Source organism: Bison bison, unplaced genomic scaffold (assembly GCF_000754665.1).
Source record: "Bison bison bison isolate TAMUID 2011002044 unplaced genomic scaffold, Bison_UMD1.0 scf7180017864355, whole genome shotgun sequence".
NCBI lineage: Eukaryota > Metazoa > Chordata > Mammalia > Artiodactyla > Bovidae > Bison > Bison bison.
The window spans coordinates 716,218-737,957 of NW_011494927.1; the positions used below are offsets into that span (position 1 = coordinate 716,218).

Consider the following 21,740-nt stretch of genomic DNA (forward strand, 5'->3'; position numbering starts at 1 on the left):
GTCTGACACTTTTTCCATTGTTTCTCCATCTATTTGCCATGAAGTGATGGGACCACCAAAACTCTGGGCTTCCACTAACCTACTACTTGAGCTCCAGGCCAGTAGAAGACTGGCTTTATATCTAGCACATAGGTGCTTTCTTGAAGGTGATTTGCAAAGGTAGGCATTATGCCAAGCATCAGGCTCTACTTCTGATTAAGTATTCAACAAATTTCACTTTTTGTCCTCCTAATGTTGGCTCCTATTTAATTTTTACATTGAAAAATGATCCTGAAGGAACTGTGACTGCATATCCTAGGCAAGGAAGCTCCTCTGCCATCCTTTTTAAAAGTCAGGCAAGTTTACATTCTATTTATTATCTGTATTGCTGCCATCATAAAGATTCTTTCCCAAAATTTAGATAAAAACTGAATGCCTCCAGGTGTCCTACTGTAACTCCTAATGGTGACCACCTACCTTTAAGGGTATGTATGGATGCACATGCATCCTAAGTCACTTTAGTCGTGTCTGACTCTGTGACTCTATGAACTGTAGCCCCCAGGCTCTTCTGTCCACGGAATTCTCCATGCAAGAATACTGGAGTGGGTTGCCATGCCCTCCTCCAGGGGGTCTTCCTGACCCAGGAATTGAATCCTCATCTCTTGTTTCCTGTATTAGCAGGTTCTTTACCACTAGCACCATCTGGGATGCCCAAGGGTGTCTAATTCAATTGAGTGAGCTGATTATTCTCATACTGTTGCCACTTTGAAGACATCTAATCCTGATGTTTCAATTTTAATAGGAAAAGATAGGCTGTAAGTATATAACATTACCCATAGATTATGGATGCATACACAAGTACTTAAGTCCATAAAACTGCAAGTGATACAAGTTATCTCTGGAGAGAGAAAAAGGAATAGGACTGGGGGTGATGCCGAAACTCAGCCCCTGTGCATCAGTGCCAAATTGAATCTCAAAGACAAGGTTTTGGGTGAAGTAGAAAAGAGCTTTATTGCCTTGCTGGGTAAAGGGAACACAATGGGCTAATGCCCTCAAAACTGTGTGCCCCAAGTCAGGGAGAATTTGGTGAAGAGTTTTATAGCAATGGTTCAAGGGTATGATTGCTGATGAGGATCAGAGTTACGTTTATGGCCTGCATGGCTTTAATCTGGCCTCAGGTGGTCTTCTGATGAGCTTCTGTGGTTCTCAAACTGTGACCTTCTCTGGAATAAAGAATGTGAAAGTAGTAAACATCTCCCACTTGTTGGGGGTTTTAGTTCTGTGGAAGAGCTGATACTGTCATGTGTATCCCTTGAGGCAGAATCATGACCCTGCACACTCCTGTTTAATTGTTCCTCCTGTCTCTGCATTTCCTCCATTCCTTGATTAGCAACTGTTTGAACCTGTCCTTTGGAACTCAGAGGTCACAGAGGCTGAAGTCTATACTGTACAAACAAGAAATGGGAAACATGGAAAAGCTTCCATGCCCAGGAGCCCCACATAGTCCTGCTTGGTTTCAGGGGTGGGATAAAATTTTTTATCTTTGGGATAAAAAATTTGAGGCAAATATGGTAAGACAGTGATAAACCTAGGTGTTGGTGACCTGACATTATTTAATGATATCAGCAAAAGCTACAAGTTCAGGCTCCCAGGCTCTATCATCCTTGCCCCAGGATTGCTTTCATTCTTTACAGTGTACCACTGAATTTCAGTACAGTTCAATTCAGACTCTGCATCTAGGCTACCTGGTTCAAATGTGGAGTCCACTATATAATTCCATCTACTTTATTAGTAAACTGCTTAACATCTCAGTACCTTATTTCACCCATCAGTAAAAAGGGGATACTAGGACTTACCCTGCAAAGTTATGAGGATTGCTTGATACATGTGAAGCAAAATGGAAGCTAGGTATTCTAACATAGATGCTCTAAGACAGACAAAAAATATGTGCAAAGACGTTTGCCAACCTCAAATTCACAAACTCTGGTGGCACATTTTCCCCATAATTTGATCAAGAAGTGCTGCTACTGATAAGTTGCTTCTGTCATGTCCAACTCTTTGCAACCGAATGGACCATAACCTGCCAGGTTCCACTGCCCATGGGACTCTCCAGGCAAGAATACTGCAGTGGGTTGCCATGCCCCTCTCCAGGGGATCTTCCCAACCCAGGGACTGAACCTGCATCTCATGTCTCCTCCAACGGGCAGGCAGGTTCGTTACCACTAGTGCTACCTGGGAAGTGCAAGTACTAGATGGAATTATCCTTATGCATATTTTTGATCAAAGATGAATATATTTAAGTATACATATATTTATGTATATAAATACATAAAAACATATACAGGAACACACATATAAATCTCTTGAGCTGTTTAAGTTCAGATGGCAGTACTTCAGTCAGCGAGGGGCTATTTAGTTACCCAAATCTAATTAGTTTCTGAGTTTCAGATACTTAGTAGTAAGGATGGCAAATATTTTAATTGAAAATATATTCAAATATATTCAATTCCTGAGTTTGAAGACCACAGGATGCGTGAATATGTTTATGTACACACATACACACACACATTCATTTTAAAAAGTCAATCCATCAGAGTTCCTAGGTAGGAAAATATTAACAGAAACCAATGAAGCTATAAATACTTGGCAGTATAGTACAAAGCAAAGAATGCTTCTGGACTCAGCAAAATATGGATATGAAACAGTGCTGTCGTCCAGCCCAGCTCAGGACTCAAAAATTGGCGACACCAAATACAGGTGCTTTGGTGGGGGAACTGAATGGCGTAATCTGTAAGAAGAAATTAGATCTCCTATACTATTCTGCAAAAAAATGTATCCCTATACTCCCTTTGTTCTCAAGAAGTTACTTGATAACAATCCACACAAATGAAGCAGTAAATCTTAAAAAGGATATGAGACATAGAAAATGGGCCATCAGGGAACCCAACATAGGGGTGTGTGCTAGTTTTGCCCGACTCTCGGACTGTGGCCTCTAGGCCCCTCTGTCCACAGGATTATCCTGGGAATAATACTGTAGTAGGTTGCCATTTCCTCCTCCAGGGCATCTTCCTGACTCAGAGACTGAACCTGCATCTCCTGCACTGGCAGGTGGATTCTTTACCACTGAGCTACCTGGTGAGCCGTCAACATAAGGGAGACAGAAGTAATTTCTAGGACGATGGTGAAAAGAGATCCCAGGATGACAGCTGTGTACTAGCCACAGAAGGCAAAAAGTTCAGAATGGACAAAACAGATTATTACTTCAGGAGCAATTTTTTCAAGATGGATGAAACTGATAAACAACTGGTATGTCTGGATGTAGAGTTTTGGGTTTAATTAGCAGTAAGTACACAGAAACCTATGCAAACAAAATTAATTATTAAGTCAAGGAAATAAAAAGGCAGAAGAGGGTAAGAGTAACACATCACTTAGCTGTACAGTGTTACATAATCTCAGTCGTGCATACATTCTTAATCACAGTCAATGAAAACACTGAATTACATACACTGGGAAAGGGGAGCAGGAAGGGAAAGTGTAATGGCTGGGAAGCAGCAGAACAAAGTTTTATATTAGAAATTAAAGAAATGCCTCAAACTAGAAACAGATAAAGCAATAATGCTATTTAGAGATACGATAATAAATAACAACAACAAAAAAATCAGTGAAACAGCTCACTCTGGGGACAGGAAATAGGAGGTGGTCAAGGGAATGGTAATTTTTATTAGAAAGAAAGATTTTTATAGACCTACTTGAATCTAAACTATGTGTATTTATTTGATTCTGACTATGTGAAACCTTAAGACAACAGACCTCCACCCACTGCCCGCCCCCACCCCGCCCCCGCCCCACCCCCAGAAACGCAGCATGGTGCCTGATCCATAAAAGTTCAGAAACGTTATAACAACAAGACAGAGGGTGGCGTTTTCATATCACCATTACACTCATGCTACAGATAACAATGCTTCCTCTGCTACAAATGCTACTTGATCCTTTTAAAACAAGTTATTTACTATGCTTGGAATATCTGCATGCTTTAACGAAGTAAAAAATAAAATGTTCAAAATTTTTCTTGTACTTAAGCAAAATACCTAATTTTATACAATTTAAACACAACTTTTCACTTTAGTAATAGAAACAATGAAACTATTTCACTTCTGACATTTAACAATTATTAATATAAAGACTTCAAACTCCCCAAGACATGCACTACAACCATAGTATAGATTCTGTCATCAATATGATGGTCTTGCATCTTACGTATTATGTTTGTACTTTAAGTCTTATTTACCAAAATAAAAACAGGTTAAGATAATGAACAGGCAGTTCATACAAAAATAATACAAACAGCCAATAACAACACTGCCATAGCAACCTCATTTGTAATGAAAGAAACACACTTTTAAAATATAAGGTACTACTTTTAACCTATATTGGCAATGATTAAATTTTTTTTTAAAAAAAAGATCCTATCTACAGATGACCAAGTCTGTAGGTTGATGGGGGGTGGGGGTGGTGAGAGAATGATCAAACATATAACACTAACTGGAAATATAAATTATGCAGCCTTTTTGGAGAAAAATTTGGCAATACTTATCGAGGCTCTAAATATATTTAATTCCTTTGGACATAATTAAACATGTACTTCAAAATGTGGCTACGAGGATATTCAATAAACCACTGCTTACAGTAAAAACTGCAGACATTCAAAATGCCTAGCAGAGAGGACAGAATGAGTCAGCTATGGCATACCTTCCTCACAGCAGGCAGTGGGCCTCCCCTAGGTATCACTCCCCCAGACTCTGCCTTAGGCTTCTTCCTTACCAAGAGTTCCCTTTCCACAGAAGCCAAGAGTGTCAAGTTCAGCTTTCTCAGTGACCTGATCGGGGTCACCAGAAACTTTGTGGAAATTTTCTGGGGGCTCACTAACAAAACTGAGATGTGAGAGGCAAAATAGGCTTTTCTGCCTTTCAGATGCATGAGGGAGACCAGCCTAGAGCAAAACAAATAAGCTAAGATGGAGGCAAAAAAAAGGCCCTTAATGGCAACTTTAAATTGTTTGTTTTGTGACACAATAAATGTCCTTGGTTACTAAGCCAAATTGAACCGTAATACGTATGGTCAATTGCATCTTGATAGTAGCTGGAAAACAGAATACTTAAGCAGCACTAAAAGTTATGCTACACCAGTGTAGTTATGGACCTCAGATGTAGAGTCAAGAGAAAACTTAAATATATTTATGTTCTATTAAAAAAAAAAAGAGTAAGTATATTAATAGGGCATCATTCACCAAGAAAAAGATCTGGGAAGATACTCCATGTTTTAAGGATAGGTACCTCTAAAATAGTTATCTCTGAAAAATAGGAATTTGAACATTCTCTATTTTGTGTATTCTGTTTTATCACTTTAAGACTCTACCATCAATTTCTATTTTTATTTTTTATCAAATCCAATGTGATTTTGGGGAGGAAGAAGAGGCAAACATGTATTCTAGTCACGAATCTTGATCTGGGAGTCTGCTTTTTTAATAGGAAAAGTTGTTTCTTCTTTTTAAAAATGTTTTGTGAAACAAAATTTGATACTCTCAGGCATTTATTTTTTAGTGAATACAGAAGACTACAGTTTTCACTTCCCTTTGTTACTCAGAAAATCATATCATGACTTTGTACCATTTCTTATTGAAATCTCTTCTGTAAAGCAAAAACAGTCCCAAAATGAAGGATCTTCAGGGGTCATAGGAACTGCAGATGATATTAAATCATTAAAGGTGAGAATAGTAAACTGCCTCTGGGTTGCTTTAGAATCATCTTGAGATGTAACCTAAAAGGGGGAAAAAAAAACCCTTAGATTACCTCAAAATTATAATGTGTATTAATCTTATGGTCAATTTTATAATTAGGAAAATAAGAAATGAGTAATCACATTTCAGTAATATTAAGTTACACTTCAATAACATTAAGTAACACAGTGGGATTTAGATAATTGTTTCTATTTCTTATATTAGTGCTGTCAATATAAACAAGAATAATATGAAATAATCTGATTCTTAAACTTTTTGTAGGTAACAACTGCCTGTGGTTATTTGTTTAAAATGTAGATTTACTGAGCCATACGTCCAACAATTCTGATTCAGTAGAAAAGGATCCCCAAATAGATAACTTTAACAAACAAGTGGGTTATTCTGACAGGGAGAGACCACCAGGTAAACTTCTGAAAAATACTCTAGAGGGTGCATCTAATAAAATTGCTGTAACTACTTAGAGATATAGCACTTCATTAGTAAGTGATTCATTCAACACTAAATAGAAATTATATCTTACACTCTGTGATACACCCCTTGTTCATAAACTCAGCCCAGTGTGGACTGTCTTTAACATTCTATACATTCTAGTAAAGACAGTACTTGGGTCTTCTGCAGTGCTTTTACAGGGTCAATATGTTTCATATGATTTAATTCTCATTACTATGTTGATATGGTTATGTTACCTCATTTCTATAGATGGGGAAACTGAGGCTCAGTAAGATCATTCAATGTATACAAGTGTACAACATAGCTTAAATGGTAGACCTGGACCTGGAACCCTTGCCCTTTTCTCACTATGATACTGCTGCCCAAATAGACTCTCTTCATGGAAATACGGTACTGCTATGTGCAAATGTTACAAAAAATATAAAGCTCTATGGAATCATAAGGTATTTGCAGAAAGGGTAATGCTGAGACTTCAGCATACAAGGACAGCTAACCTGTTTCAGAACATCTTCAGATTAAAGGAGTCAATTTTAACATGTCGTCCCTTTTAAAAAAAATAATCTATGAAGAATTTTACTCTTTTTTAATCTATCCAAGGCATGATCTGTACTGAGCTTTTATCCTAGAAGTAATGATGAAAATATACTGATCACACTACATTCCCTTATGCAGATTCCCTAAAATAATCATATACATTTAATTTCAATTATTGTAACATTATCAGTATTCCTTAAATAAATACTTCTATAGAATCACAACTGTATGTAGACTGAGAGTCAAGACCCTAAGGTTTCTTTTTTAAAAAATTTCCCAACTTACCAATTAATAGGAAAAGAAAGTAAAAACAGATTTTAATTGGAAGAATTGATGTTATGCTAGAATATATCATAAGGTCTCTCACACGTTTGACACTTTGGGAATAATTTAGGAGAGCACTATAAAAAGCGGAAGGAGATCAATTTGACAGATAATCCCATTATTCATTACCCCTCAATTTAGTACCATTATATTCAGTTCAGTTCAGTCGCTCAGTCCTGTCCGACTCTTTGTGACCCCATGGACGGCAGTACACCATGCCTCCCTGTCCATCATCAACTCCCAGAGTTTACTCAAACTCATGTCCACTGAGTTGGTGCTGCCATCCAACCATCTCATCCTCTGTTGTCCCATTCTCCTCCCACCTTCAATCTCCCCCAGCATCAGGGTCTTTTCCAATGAGTCCATTCTTCGCATCAGATGGCCAAAGTATTGGAGTTTCAACTTCAGCATCAGTCCTTCCAATGAATATTCAGGACTGATTTCCTTTAGGATGGACTGGTTGGATCTCCTTGCAGTCCAGGGGACTCTCAAAACTCTTCTCCCACACCACAGTTCAAAAACATCAATTACTTGGCACTTGGCTTTCTTTATGGTCCAACTCCCACATCTATACATGACTACTGGAAAAACCATAGCTTTGACTAGACGGACCTTTGTTGGCAAAGTAACGTCTCTGCTTTTTAATATGCTGTCTAGGCTGGTCATAACTTTTCTTATATTCACGACAGCCCCATTTCACCAGGAAATAAACCATTGTTAAGATGACCAAGATAGTAATTATCTTGAATTTCTATTGAAAATATGAATATTGGAAGAGTACTACCAAAATTTTTTCTTTGTAATATTTAAGTGTATTTGAATGCGAAGTAGCAGGTAACATATTTTAAAAACATTTCTGTGAAAACCCAAATGATCTTAAGGATTAGATAATGAACACTTCTAAAGTCTATCATTAAAAAAAACAAAAAGCTAAAACCTCTACCTGATATAAAACAATTATTTCCATCAATAACAAATTCAACTTTAATACATGTTTTTTAGGGGAAAAAAAAAGCAAACAGAGAAATCTTACATTCTGATGTCTAGATCCATTGGGTTTCCTAAGAGCTACTGCAACAAAATGGTGCTCATCTATTTTGCTTTCCTGAAAAATAAAACATAAGTAAACAGAGAATCAGAGAAGGCAATGGCAACCCACTCCAGTACTCTTGCCTGGAAAATCCCATGGATGGAGGAGCCTGGTAGGCTGCAGTCCATGGGGTCGCTAAGAGTCAGACACAACTGAGGGACTTCACTTTTTTCACTTTTATGCATTGGAGAAGGAAATGGCAACCCACTCCAGTGTTCTTGACTGGAGAATCCCAGGGACAGGAGAGCCTGGTGGGCTTCCTTCTATGGGGTCGCACAGAGTTGGACACGACTGAAGCGACTTAGCAGCAGCAGCAAACAGAGAATACTAAGTATAGAAATTTAGATACAGTTCTATTTTCATCTAAAAAAAAATCTCACAACCCACCACCATACACACACACACACACAAACTTCCCCTGAATAGTTTAAGGTAAAGTCACATACATTTTGGCCCTTTACACTGAAATATTGCAATGTATTTTCTAATAGGGACACTCTCACATACCCACAGTAGTTAATAACTTCAATAAATTTAACATTGAAATAATACTTAAATCTACTCTCTGTATTCCAGATTCTGTGAAGAATACAATAATGTCCTTTATACCATTTCCCCACCTTCAGTATAGGAACCAGTTTGTGGTCAAGTATTGCATTCAGTTGCCATGTCTTGCTAAATGTTTTGTCTTTTATGACACTAATATTTTAGGATACAAGCTCCACCCACTTTTTTATTAATAAACACTGCTTATTTTTTGTCTGATGGCTCTTAATGATTATTTAGATTACAGACTCTTAATAGGAATACCATATAGATAAAGCATCATACCCAGAGGCATGTCTAGAGAGCCATCTGCCCTCATTGGTGATGTTTATTTTGTACATGCTTAAACTGATTAAAAAAAAAACCAGTCTGCAACATTGGTTTATAAGCATTTAGTTAACTACATATTACAGCTTAAGGAAAATCATGTGGAAACTCATTGGTAAAACTCAATTTCCTGTTTTCCCCTATGTGTGAGACAAATGGAGAGGGGGCTTTAAAATAGACACTGAGGCAGTTACTAGAGAAAAGTATGAACAACTAAACAAAATTTCACTGAGAAGCCACTTTACTAAGGCAGCACTCCATAAGAAATCAGTTGAAATAGGAACTACAATCAGAAATAATGTTAGAGACTTTTCATCCTTTATCCTCCTCTGTGTATCTTTGTACCTTAAGATATCCAAATTTGTAAAAAAACAAAAGAAATTCAAAAGAGAGAAATTTAGAAAAATATTTCAAGAGGAAAAAATAACTATGAGAAAGATTTAATAGGCTAAAGTTTGTTATTAACATTAAAAACAGAACTATTCTTTTTGAACATGGTCCTCCCATTCTTTACACTGAATATATTGATAATACAAACACTGTAACACAGAGGTGTTTTGGCTATAGCTACTTTCGGAAAACTCCTTAGATCAGCAGTTTTGTGGTATCTGTATCTAAGGTGGAATATCAGTGTTAACCATGGGCAGCAGACTCTTTTCATTCAGTCTGTCCTCTAAAATGCCAAGGTACCCTGCTCAATTTGTCTATTTACTTCATAATGAGCCAAAATTCAATGAGACTGACTTCAAAATAAAGATTCACCATATCTATTCACCCCTCATCAACATCACATAAATATGAAATTTAACACCGCAAAACTAAAGAAGTTATTTGACAGTGATTCCAGTTATCGAACATTAATATTCAATGTCTCACCAGAATAAAAGTTCTATGCAATTAACTTTACCCTAAATCCCTTCTGCCTAGTATGTCTATAATATTAGTTGAAAAAGGAAACTGGCAAGGTAGCTAGCTAAAGTTAAGGCCATACATTCAATACTACTGAACTTAAGACTTAACTTTAAGACTTCCTAAATTTTAAAATTTTTTCTAAGCTTACTAGCAAAAATTTCCTTAAAATCACCAACAAACCCAAAGAAACAGTATTTTATTTTTTCAAGAGGTAGTTTTGGATTAGACTACAAAGATTAATCTGCTTCAGTTAAATTGTATGTCATTTTCTTAGTATAATTTTAGTTTGTTTATAAGATAAAATACAAAGTTTAACTTAGAACATTCAAGTTTTACAATGCTTTCCCAAGGGTAAAGTGCTGAGTAAAATCTGTCATAACATGTTATTCTTTCTACTGTTTAAAACGCCTCCTTTCAAAAGTAAAGCAAAGAATTTGTTTCATCTAATCTCATCATTTTAAACAATGATGGTAAATTTAACTTTCCAAATAGGAACTGGTTATGAAAACTGAGAGCCTATGAAAACACAAGATTCCTCTTGGCGTAAGAATTCATACTTCTAGAGTATTATTTTTCCAGGTGTTAGATACATGTGTGCCTACTAAGTTGCCTGGGTCGTATCTGACTCTGTGCAACCCTACAGACTGCAGCCTGCCAGGCTCCTGTGTCCATAGGATTCTCCAGGCAAGAATACTGCAGTGGGTTGCCATGCCCTCCTCCAGGGGATCCTTCTGACTGAAGGGATCAAATCCATGTCTCTTCAGTCTACCTGCATTGGCAGGCGGGTTCCTGACAGCTAGCGCACCCTGGGAAACTCCATGAGATACATCTCTCTTCCTGACTCCAGGTGCTCCCTCATTCACTATGCCTCACCAGGCAAAGTAATGTTAACACTGTTGTAATGCAGCTTTTAGAACCCTAGGTCATATCAAGTATCCAGTGTGGGTGAATTCAGTGGATAAAGAGAGTGCAGATGGGGAGGAAACGCCAGTGAAGACCACTTACACCACAGGTGTCCACTGTGATCACAGCCATCCCTCCGTTGCACGCCTAAACGCTCATTCTTTATCTCGTGGGGGGACTCAGAAATGCCAACAGGAATTCCCATCTGTGTTCCTTGACTCTAGGCATGCCTCCCCTGACTCCAGGCTCATCATTCTCCCCTCAAACCCTGGCTTCTGGCTGTCCATACCACCAGATTCATTCTGTTAAGGTCACTCTCTCTTCCCAGGCCTGTTCACAGTATAATTAAGTCCACACTTAAATATATGTATCTAACATATTATTTGTGTATTTTCCTAACTGGTACCCTGAATAGACAAAATGCTCAAGTACATTCAATTCAATAAAGAATTTTCCTTCCATAGATGTTTTCAAATGCGCCTTGGTGGATCTTCATTCCCAGTTCCTGGACAACCTCTGAGGCAAACCTGGTAGCTCCTCAGTCACTTTCAGCTTAAAAAAAAAAATCCTATTTTAATTCTTAAGACACATTCTTCCTGGCCTCACCTTCCTCTTCCTCTGGTTTCCTTCAGGCAGGTGGCAGAGAGGAAAGTGATGGAAAACAGGCAAAGTAATGATCAACACTGTTGCAATCTACTTTTTAGAACCCTGGGTCACATCAAGTATCCAAAGGCTAGCTTAGCGGGCATCTGAGGGATTTTCAGAGAAACACTACCTGTTCCTCTGCCCTATACCACTGCCTGCGCCTAACAGTGCATTTAAGAGCTGACTTCTTGTATATCCTACCCTTAGCAATTAATAAACAGTAGAATGCCCACTGCCTCTTTCTTTTGGAAATCCTCTTAGGTATCTTTTCAAGATACTTCGGCCCTTTTTCCACAGCATCTCACACGCCCACAGGAACTCAGACATCTTTGTCACCTACAAAGTTGAAGCACAGCTGGCCCAATCACTGATTCTTTCCTCTTTACCCTGCTACTAGGTCTATTTCATCTGGCACCATTAAGAATAAAGGACTCTCCATGAATGAAATGGCTGACATCTGCCCCTTTCAAAATGAGAAAAAAAATTTTAATTGTATTAAAAAACACAGTATGCTAAATATACTTTACTCTTTAACTGACAGAATCCCTATCTTGGTATGTTAGCAATTTTGCTAACTTTCTGCCTTTGGATCACCTAAGACTACTTTCTGTCATTAAAAATATTTATATATATATTTTTGGCTGCATGGGATCTTCACTGCAGCATATGAGATCTTCCTTGAGTTGTGCGGGTTCTTCTGTCGAGGCTCCAGCTCCAGAGCTCAAGGGGGCTCAGCGGTTGTGGCACTCAGGCTTAGCTGCTCCACAGCTCGTGGGATCTTAGATCTCTGGCCAGAGATTGAACCTGTGTCCCCTGCACTGCAAGGTGAATTCTCAACCACTGGATCACCAGGGAAGCCTCTACTTAATTTATATTTTGGTTATTCTTCCTCAGTCTCCTCTCCATCCCACCTTTAAACAGCATTCTCAGGACTGTACTAGGTCCTTCTAAATTCTAATTTAGGTACTCTCACTGCTGCAACTGTAAATCCCATGATTTCAGCTACCACTCACATGTTAATGATTACCTTCTTTCCTTTAGCCCAGTCTTTCACTCTATTCGCCCACTCAAAACCTTCACTTAGATGTTTCTATGGTATCTCACACTTAAATCCCACTTGTTTTCTAATATTCAGTATCTCAACAGACAGTCCTCTAAGTCACAGAATTGATAACTTCTTTGACACCTCACTTCCTTAACCTCCAGATACCATCATACAGAGAATGTGGTCTTAAAATATGATTCTGATCTTACAACTCTCTATTTACAACTTGTTAAATTCCCTTGAGAAAATGAACGAACATCTCCTATTTTACCTACTCATCATGAATTCTTTATTCTGGATACTGACATTCTCTGCACACAATTCAGGGGATGACTGCAAGAACTACCACATTATAGTACAGACCATTTGGCTGGGCTACGAACACTTGATACCAGTTGTAACACACTTCCTTGGCTACGTCTGGTCAAGAGAAAGTCAACTAACATCCAACCTAAGCCATGGAATGTTTTTTCCAGAGCTTTTACGAATTGAACCAATGAGTTCACCGATCTCTGCGGGTTTTTAAACTGTAAATTGTTACATGTACGAGTTGTAGAAAGTCATGCTTCCTGCCACATAAGGAACCTTACCTAGATAAGGTTAAGAAAGCTGGTGTATAGAATGAGAAATGTGGGTGGGAGAAAACTGAAGCCAGGAAGGCAAAAGAGAAAAGATAAAAAGAGTTCTGAGTTTTCCAGTCTCTAATTATAGCCAATTCCGCAATTTGGTTATATGAATCACCCTAATAACCTATCATAATGTCTTTCTGGCTAAAATGAGTTTGTTAAGATTTCTCTCATTAGCAACCAGGAACTGCTAGTGACAGAAAGCAAGTAAGAAACCAAAATATTAACCGACTCATAATGCCCTAACATGATCTTATTAGCCTGAATCAGCATCTCTCTCCACCCCCCTCACCTCAGCACAGTGACAGAATGGTGGCCTTTAGTGGTTCTATTACAGGAGCTCCTTGTCCCTTCTCTTTTACTTTATGTACTATGACTTATCTTTCACGCATCAGCTTAAACATTACACGTGTTCCCAGTATCTCTGACTTCACCTTCAGAGCATCCAGACTGGATTCCGAATGTGTCAAGTTTCAATGACTAGCCTCCCCAAGCTGAGTTTATACTCACATGCACAAAATAAGAAAATTCTTATAGCAATTCTGATAAATTTCTTACCTCAAATGCCCATTCTTTTTCTTCTTCTCCATCCAAAAATAAACGTGTTTCTTTATAAACTTGGCCTATATCCAGGTTTAACGGGGATATATCGAATTCAAGCCGTTGCAATTCAAATCCTAATCCAACACCTATTGCTTTTATGAAGCTTTCTTTCAGTGCCTAAGATACAGACAGACATTTCCTCTTAGAGCTTTAGGAGATATAATTGTTCATAAAATCTTCAACCCTCAAAACATATGGATTTTTAATTCTCTACTACATTACAAGTATAAGCTACTTATTTTCACCTTTATACTAACACAGAGGCCAGCCAGCTGTGAAAGTTGAAGACATACCATTTGGGCTCCCCATGCCTCCATTACCCCATGTGTAACATGCAATAATAGTACCTTTGTCATGGGGTTATAACAACTAACTAACTTAAGAAAGGCTTACAGTAATGTCTTCTGGTACATAATAAATATTATGTAAATGTTTTTTAATTAAGTTCTAATATGTATGAGATTCTTTAAGACAGAAACCATTAAACTTTACTAATAATGATAAATAAAATGTCTTATTTTAGCTTTAAGAGTAAGGATCTTCTAATTGAGTATTAAACATATGTTAAATTTTCTTAAATGTCATTATAATAACGTATACATAAAAATCATGAAGTTCCCAAGTAGTGACTTATGTACTTTGAACGCTGTACAAAATACAGGGTTACCAATGGACTTTTGCTCCTGCTTTTAGCAACACAGGGGCTTACTCTCAAAACTAGAAAGAAATTATACCCAATTCCTATAAAACATATCCAGCTGAGTCCATTCATCCTTAAAGCTTCTGATTGTTTCCCATTCTTTGTCAGTAAACTTTCTTTTCATAATATGAAAAAATTCTGGAATTGAACCACGACCTGTCAATTGAGGAAATAGAGAATTACCAAACTGTTAAAGATAGCACACAAAAGGAAACAATAGTCCAACATTACTTTCGAATACAGTCACAATTTTGCTAAACAAAGTATCAGCAAATCAAAGCTAGTTGAGAATTAAAAGGATAACATGCAAGATAAGTGTGGGTTAGTCCAGAAATAGAAGGGTGACTTAGGTTTAGAATTTTACTTTGCTATTTAACAGGAAAATCAGAAACAATTTCTTTATAATTTTGGGGGAATTGGTAGAAAGCTAAGAAATGTTCTTTTAAGTGAATAACATAACTGGAAAGTTAATATACACTTATTTCCTTCACAATAACTGTTTTTAAACATGTATTCTAATATGATTTTTCCGAATAAAAATAGATTTTGACTTCTGTTCTATTGGCTCATTAAAAAAAAAAATACTGTTATACAGACAATAAAATATTACACAGCATCCAAAAAATCAATAGAACTCGAAGAATCTGATTCCCACAATTAAGAGCTAAATTTGTAATTTATATATTACAAATTATACAGTATGCTTTTCATATTACATTTTTCAAATATTATGTGTTTATCTTAACTACTAAACAGGAACCTTCTATCATCATCCATTTATTCTACAATTATGCAGAATGTGTACAAATATTATACCATTATGAACTGAACTAATAGTTAAAAACAAATTGGTCATGGTTCTTGCTCTCACACAATTACAGCCTAAGTAGTCTATCAGAAAAATCTGGCAACAAGGTGCATGCGTGCTAAGTCACTTTAGTCGTGTCTGACTCTTTGTGATCCCATGGACTGTAGCTCGCTAGGCTCTTCTGTCCACGTGATTCTCCAGGCAAGAATACTGGAGTGGGTTGCCATGCCCTCCTCTAGGGCATTTTCCCATTTTGATCCCCCAGGGATCAAAACCCAGGTCTCCTGCATTGCAGGCAGATTTGTTTCCATCTGAGCCACCAGGGAAGCCCAGCAACAAGGTAGGTAAATCATAAATGTTTACTATATGAATAAATGTATGTTAACTATTACCTGGTAAATTAAATGCTCTACTGCCCTATATCCTTATTTCATGATTCTATTACTTCCAGCAAGCCTCTTGAAATAGTCCTTCTGCAGGTTCTATTAACATAATTTGTCTACTCCTGAACTTCCATTTCTAAAATACTTAACTTCAAAATCTGACATTCCCAACTGGCTGGAACTATAGCACATCTGGGAAGAAAAAAGATGTCAAATCCCCCTACTTCATGCTTTACTGGCATTTAATCACTAACTAACCCCATGAGAATTCAACAGTTAGAATGCAAACTATATCATCCACTCCAAAAGTATCTTTTCCATGGTTATCTCAAGGGTAGAAAATATTAAAAACCAGCTCTTCCACAGAATTGCCCGTAATTCCCCCACCATCCCGCACTCCAGTACTTTTGCCTAGAAAATCCCATGGACGGAGGAGCCTGGTAGGCTGCAGTCCATGGGGTTGCTAGAGTTGGACATGACTGAGCGACTTCACTTTCACTTTTCACTTTCATGCATTGGAGAAGGAAATGGCAACCCACTCCAGTGTTCTTGCCTGGAGAATCCCAGGGATGGGGTCGCACCGAGTCGGACACGACTGAAGCGACTTAGCAGCAGCAGTAGCAGCAGCCTCCTCTCGTTTACAGAGGAAATATTTCTAATGACTCTCCAATGGTATGTGGTCCTTTAGTTCAAGGCAAAGATCCTCAATTATTTTCAAGTTCATCAGACTCATGTAATTTATCTATCTTCTCCTTAGTCCTCTACTGTTCTCAAGAATGAGAACTTTACAATCCATTTTTATGAATCAACTAATGTTTATTGTTTGTATTCATATTAATGTTATAAGGCTATCATTTCTAGGACTTTCCTGGTGGTCCAGTGATTAGGACTTTGCCTTCCAATGCAAGGGGTGCAAGTTCCACTCCTGGTCAGGGAGCTAAGATTCCACATGCCTTGCGGCCAGAAAGTCAAAACAGAAGCAGTATTGTAACAAATTCCGTAAAGACCATAAAAATTTTAAAAAGGTAGATTCCACACACACACACACACAGACCTATTACTTCCTAAAATAGCTCTGCAAAGCTGTAAAGTCATTTCATGCAAAAGCACTGAAATATTAAACTGGGATCTTAGGAGTCCTGGGAGGATTCTAACCCTTTTGGGGCTATGAACACTCTTTGATAGTCTGGTGTTTATTTCTTAAGCCCCTTAATAAAGACTGTCTTGTTAATGCAAGCATCACTAGTATATCCTGGCTTGACAGGTAAAACACTAAAGAAAGTAAAGACGGTAAGCTTGTTTTATCAAAAGTGACAGAAGAAAATCTGGAGATTTTAAACACTAGGAGCACTAAACACACACAAATCATAAACTGTTTTCTTTTGAATAGATTCTGTTACAAATAGGATAAATAATAACAATGGAAGGAACAGCTACCTTGAATTTGGAAGACACTATTTTATATTTTGAGTGGAAGGGAAAGTCATTCAGTGGTGTCAGATTCCTTGTGACCTCATGGACTATACAGTTCATGAAATTCTCTAGGCCATAATACTGGAGTGGGTAGCTGTTCCCTTCTCCAAGGGATCTTCCCAACCCAGGGATCGAACCCATGTCTCCTGCACTGCAGGCGGATTCTTTACCAGCTGAGCCACAAGGGAACCCCATTTTGAATGGAACTGCAGCTTTAACAGAATACTATCCAACAAAAACTAAAATTTTAACAGATACGCATATTCTCATCTATAGTGTCATAATGTTCGTTGGTTTCTTTAGGCTGTAATTTCATAACCTTCAAGAAGTCCTATGATTTTTACCTAAATATGATGGGGCAAATATGATGGGGCAATCAAGGAAAAAATTTAGTCATGCTAGTAAAAACACTCATTTAACATAAAAAAGCAATCTAGCACAATCACTGAAAAAAGTAGTAACTGATCATGCACACTAAAAAAAAAAATCTGCTATGACTATTTTCATATACTTTTGACAGCATCATATGCCACAAAAAAATAGACTGACAGCAACAGAAAACAGCTTTGTAAATGTTCAGCCAAAGAACCACAGTGCCACACTGTGACTTAAGGTGAAAATACACACGCACTGGATGAGTACTCTAAGGACTCAGTTTATCTTCGATATTGGAATTTAAAATATCAGTAGGAAATATCAGAATACAACACCCTCAAACTAGCTGAAAATGACACAATCATTAGTTACATAACTTGGCAAAGCCTCTAAGTAATACCAACACAATTCATGTCTATTACAACCTTCGATTTAATAGACAGGTAAGAACCTAAGTACATAAAGTACATACATAAAGGTAAAATAACTGAAAAACATCTAAAGAATGAATTTTCTCAACTAACCAGGTTGAGAAAAACAGGATTCCCCCAACTTACAGCTTAATCTCTAGGGAAAGCAGCACTAGATATTAACTAAGTGTTCTGCAATGATCAATTAATCAAGGTCACAACTAAAAAAATAATTTATATAGTTGAGCCATGAATAAGGCGGGTTTGAACTGTGAGGGTCTAGTTGTCCTAAAACTCATGCCCAGACTAAAAATGTGACCTTATTGGAAACAGTCTTTGCAGATGTAATCAAGTTAAGATGACGTCATCTTGGAGGACTGGTGTTCTTTAAGGAGAAACTATATATAGACACACAAGTGAGAATACAGGGGAAAAGGAGCCCTAGGACACTAATACATAAATGCAAACAATTTATATATACAGACACATTCACATACTCAGCTTTAGTGTTATGCCACTGGAGTCAAATGTTCAAATCTTGGCTCTATCACTTAACTTTTTATTTTGTATTGGGGTATAGATAATTAACAATGTTGTGATAGTTTCAGGTGAAGAGCGAAGGGACTCAGCCATACACATAGCCATCTCCCCTAAACTCCTCCCATCCAGTCTACCACACATTGAGCAGCGTTCCATGTGCTATACAGTAGGTCTTTGCTAGTTATCAATTTTAAATACAGCAGTGTGTACATGTCCATTCTCAACTCCCTAACTACCCCTTTCCCTCTTTCCCCTGGCAGCCATGAATTCATTCTCTAAGTCTATGAGTCTCTTTCTATTTTGTAAGTTAAGTTCCTTTGTATCATTTTAGATTCCAAATGAGGGATATCATACAATATTTCTCCTTCTTTACCTGACTGACTTCTCTCAGTATTGACATTCTCTAGGTCCCACCAACAGTGTAGGAGGGCTCCCTTCCCCAGTATTTATTTATTAAATTTTTACTTCAGAGTCTTAACCTCTGGGCCACCAGGGAAGTCCTCAGCATTTATTTTTGATGATAGCCATTCTGCTTGGTATCACTTCTTTACTGTTATTTAACTTTTCTATGGCTGTTTCTTAAACTATAAGATAGGGAGAAAAGAGTTGGGTAGTTCAAGAAAGAAACATATAAATGGTCTGGGCCTGAAGCTGCTGCTGCTGCTGCTAAGTCGCGTCAGTCGTGTCCGACTCTGTGAGACCCCATAGACGGCAGCCCACCAGGCTCCCCCATCCCTGGGATTCTCCAGGCAAGAACACTGGAGTGGGTTGCCATTTCCTTCTCCAATACATGAAAGTGAAAAGTGAAAGTGAAGTTGCTCAGTCGTGTCCGACTCTTAGCAACCCCATGGACTGCGGCCTACCAGGCTCCTCCATCCATGGGATTCTCCAGGCAAGAGTACTGGAGTGGGGTGCCATTGCCTTCTCTGGCCTGGAGCTAGTAAGTACTTAATAAATATTAGCTTTAAGGCTGCTGCAGTAATTGTTATATATACGTATCACTCTTTTGTGAAATGTTTTATCAAGCCCTTAGTCCACTGTTAGGTTAAGTTTTAAGGGGCTTTGCTAGCAATACTTACAAAGTACTTTAAATATTAACCATATTTACCTCTTTGTGTCTTATTTGCCCCTGTTTGTGACAGAGAAGAGACTTAACATGAAATCAATGACATCTGCCAACTTTGTGGGTTCTTCTTACCTTTCTAAGTTTAAAAGGTATCCTTCTTTCAGAAGTCTGGCCAAATATACAATTCTATTGTGTTCTAGTAACCTTTGTTAAAACCCAATTCTAATTAACTTTGTTGTACATCGTGAAACAAGGATCTAATGGCTTTCAGATAATCTTACTCATCAGAAAAAGTTGACAAGTTACAATCTTTTTGTTGGTTCCATAAATTTACATCTAATAGTGTTTCCCAAACACTAGTATGTCTAACAATCACCTGAGAAACTGTTTTGAGTATAGAATCACTGGCTGCATCTAAATTCTAGTTTGAGAGGTCTGAGATGGTTTCAAGGAACATGCACAGGCATCCTGGCTGATTGTAACATCCTGATCACTATTTCAGAAACACCATTCAACACATGTAACAACTATCACAATCACCTTAGGCTAACATTTACTTATAAAGTACTTAATAATTCCAGGCACTTTAGATGTTTATTACTAATCTATCCCACACTGATGGTGCTAAAACTTTTGTGCCATACGATGTAAAATATATACACACAAATTCTAGAGGAATTAAAGATTTAAAGGTAAAAAAGAAGGTACAATTTTAAAACAAAAACTAAGAGACTCTATAACCTATTGTTGGAGTAAATCTTTTACCGATTAATTTTTTTCAAATGAGACAGAGTTCAGTATTTATCAAGGAAATGTTAGATATATTAATTAAAAAAAAGATATATAAAATTCATACATAAAAAAAACAAAAACAAAAAAAACAAATTCAAGATAAACAAATAATCTAGTGGAAAAATATTTGTAGGGGCTTCACTTGTGACTCAGTGGTAAAGAATCTGTCTGCCAATGCAAGAGACACGAGTTAAATCCCTGATCTAGAAAGAGCCCACGTGCTGAGGAGCAACTAAGTCCATGCACCACAACTACTGAGCCCATGTGATGCAATTACTGAAGCCTGCACTCTGTAACAAGAAAAGCCACTGCAATGAGAAGCATGCATACCATGGCTAGAGTAGCCTCTGCTCTCTGCAAATAAAGAAAAGCCCGCACAGGATCAAACACCCAGCATAGCTGAAAATAAATATATAAATAAATACAATAAAAAAAAAAATAGTTGTAACAGATATTAAAGAAGTGTCACTATCCAAAGTACATAAAGAGCTTTTATATATGGATTAGAAAATAGTAATACGTTTATGGAAGAGAAAATTCAAGTAGCCAACAAGCTATTACCCTAGTGATTAATGTACCACTTAATAAATAATCTTTAACCACTGAATTGAAGTATTACATATAAGTACTAATCAGTACTAGTTGTCTATTCTTTCACTAACATCATGCTTTTTTGTTTAGGACGCCTCAGTTTAGTTTAGTTCAGTCACTCAGTCGTGTCCGACTCTTTGGGACCCCATGGACTGCAGTACACCACGCCTCCCTGTCCATCACCAACTCCCAGAGTTTACTCAAACTCATGTCCCTTGAGTCAGTGATGCCATCCAATCATCTCATCCTGTTGTCCCCTTCTCCTCCCACCTTCAATCTTTCCCAGCATCAGGGTCTTTTCCAGTCAGTCAGTTCTTTGCATCAAGTAGCCAAAGCATTGGAGTTTCAGCTTCAATGACATCAGTCCTTCCAATGAACACTCAGGACTGATCTCCTTTAGGATGGTCAGGCTGGATCTCCTTGCAGGCCAAGGGACTCTCAAAACTCTTCTTCAACACCACAGTTCAAAAGCATCGATTCTTCGGTGCTCAGCTTTCTTTACAGTCCAACTTTCACATCCATACATGACTACAGGAAAACCACAGCCTTGACTAGACGAACCTTTTTTAGGCAAAGTAATGTCTCTGCTTTTCAATATGCTATCTAGGTTGGTCATAACGTTCTTCCAAGGAGTAAACGTCTTTAATTTCATGGCTGCAGTCACCTATCTGCAGTGATTTTGGAGCCCAGAAAATAAAGTCTGACACTGTTTCCACTGTTTCCCCATCTATTTCCCATTGAAGTGATGGGACCGGATGCCATGACCTTTGTTTTCTGAATGTTGAGCTTTAAGACCAACTTTTTCACTCTCCACTTTCACT

At 37.7% G+C, this 21,740-nt stretch overlaps 1 protein-coding gene across 1 annotated transcript in view; it reads right to left on the minus strand.

Annotated features, from left to right (window-relative positions):
- Positions 1–3,292: 3,292 nt before the first annotated feature.
- The window catches only part of LOC104999604 (L-aminoadipate-semialdehyde dehydrogenase-phosphopantetheinyl transferase-like), a 26,721-nt gene continuing 8,273 nt past the window's right edge, over positions 3,293–21,740 (minus strand). The window contains exons 4-7 of the mRNA XM_010855162.1: positions 14,516–14,637; positions 13,737–13,898; positions 8,118–8,189; positions 3,293–5,796 (exon numbers count right to left, since the gene is read on the minus strand). Of these exons, the coding sequence (XP_010853464.1) occupies positions 5,632–5,796; positions 8,118–8,189; positions 13,737–13,898; positions 14,516–14,637 (521 nt within the window). The 3' untranslated portion in view covers positions 3,293–5,631. The remainder of the gene's footprint in view (positions 5,797–8,117; positions 8,190–13,736; positions 13,899–14,515; positions 14,638–21,740) is intronic.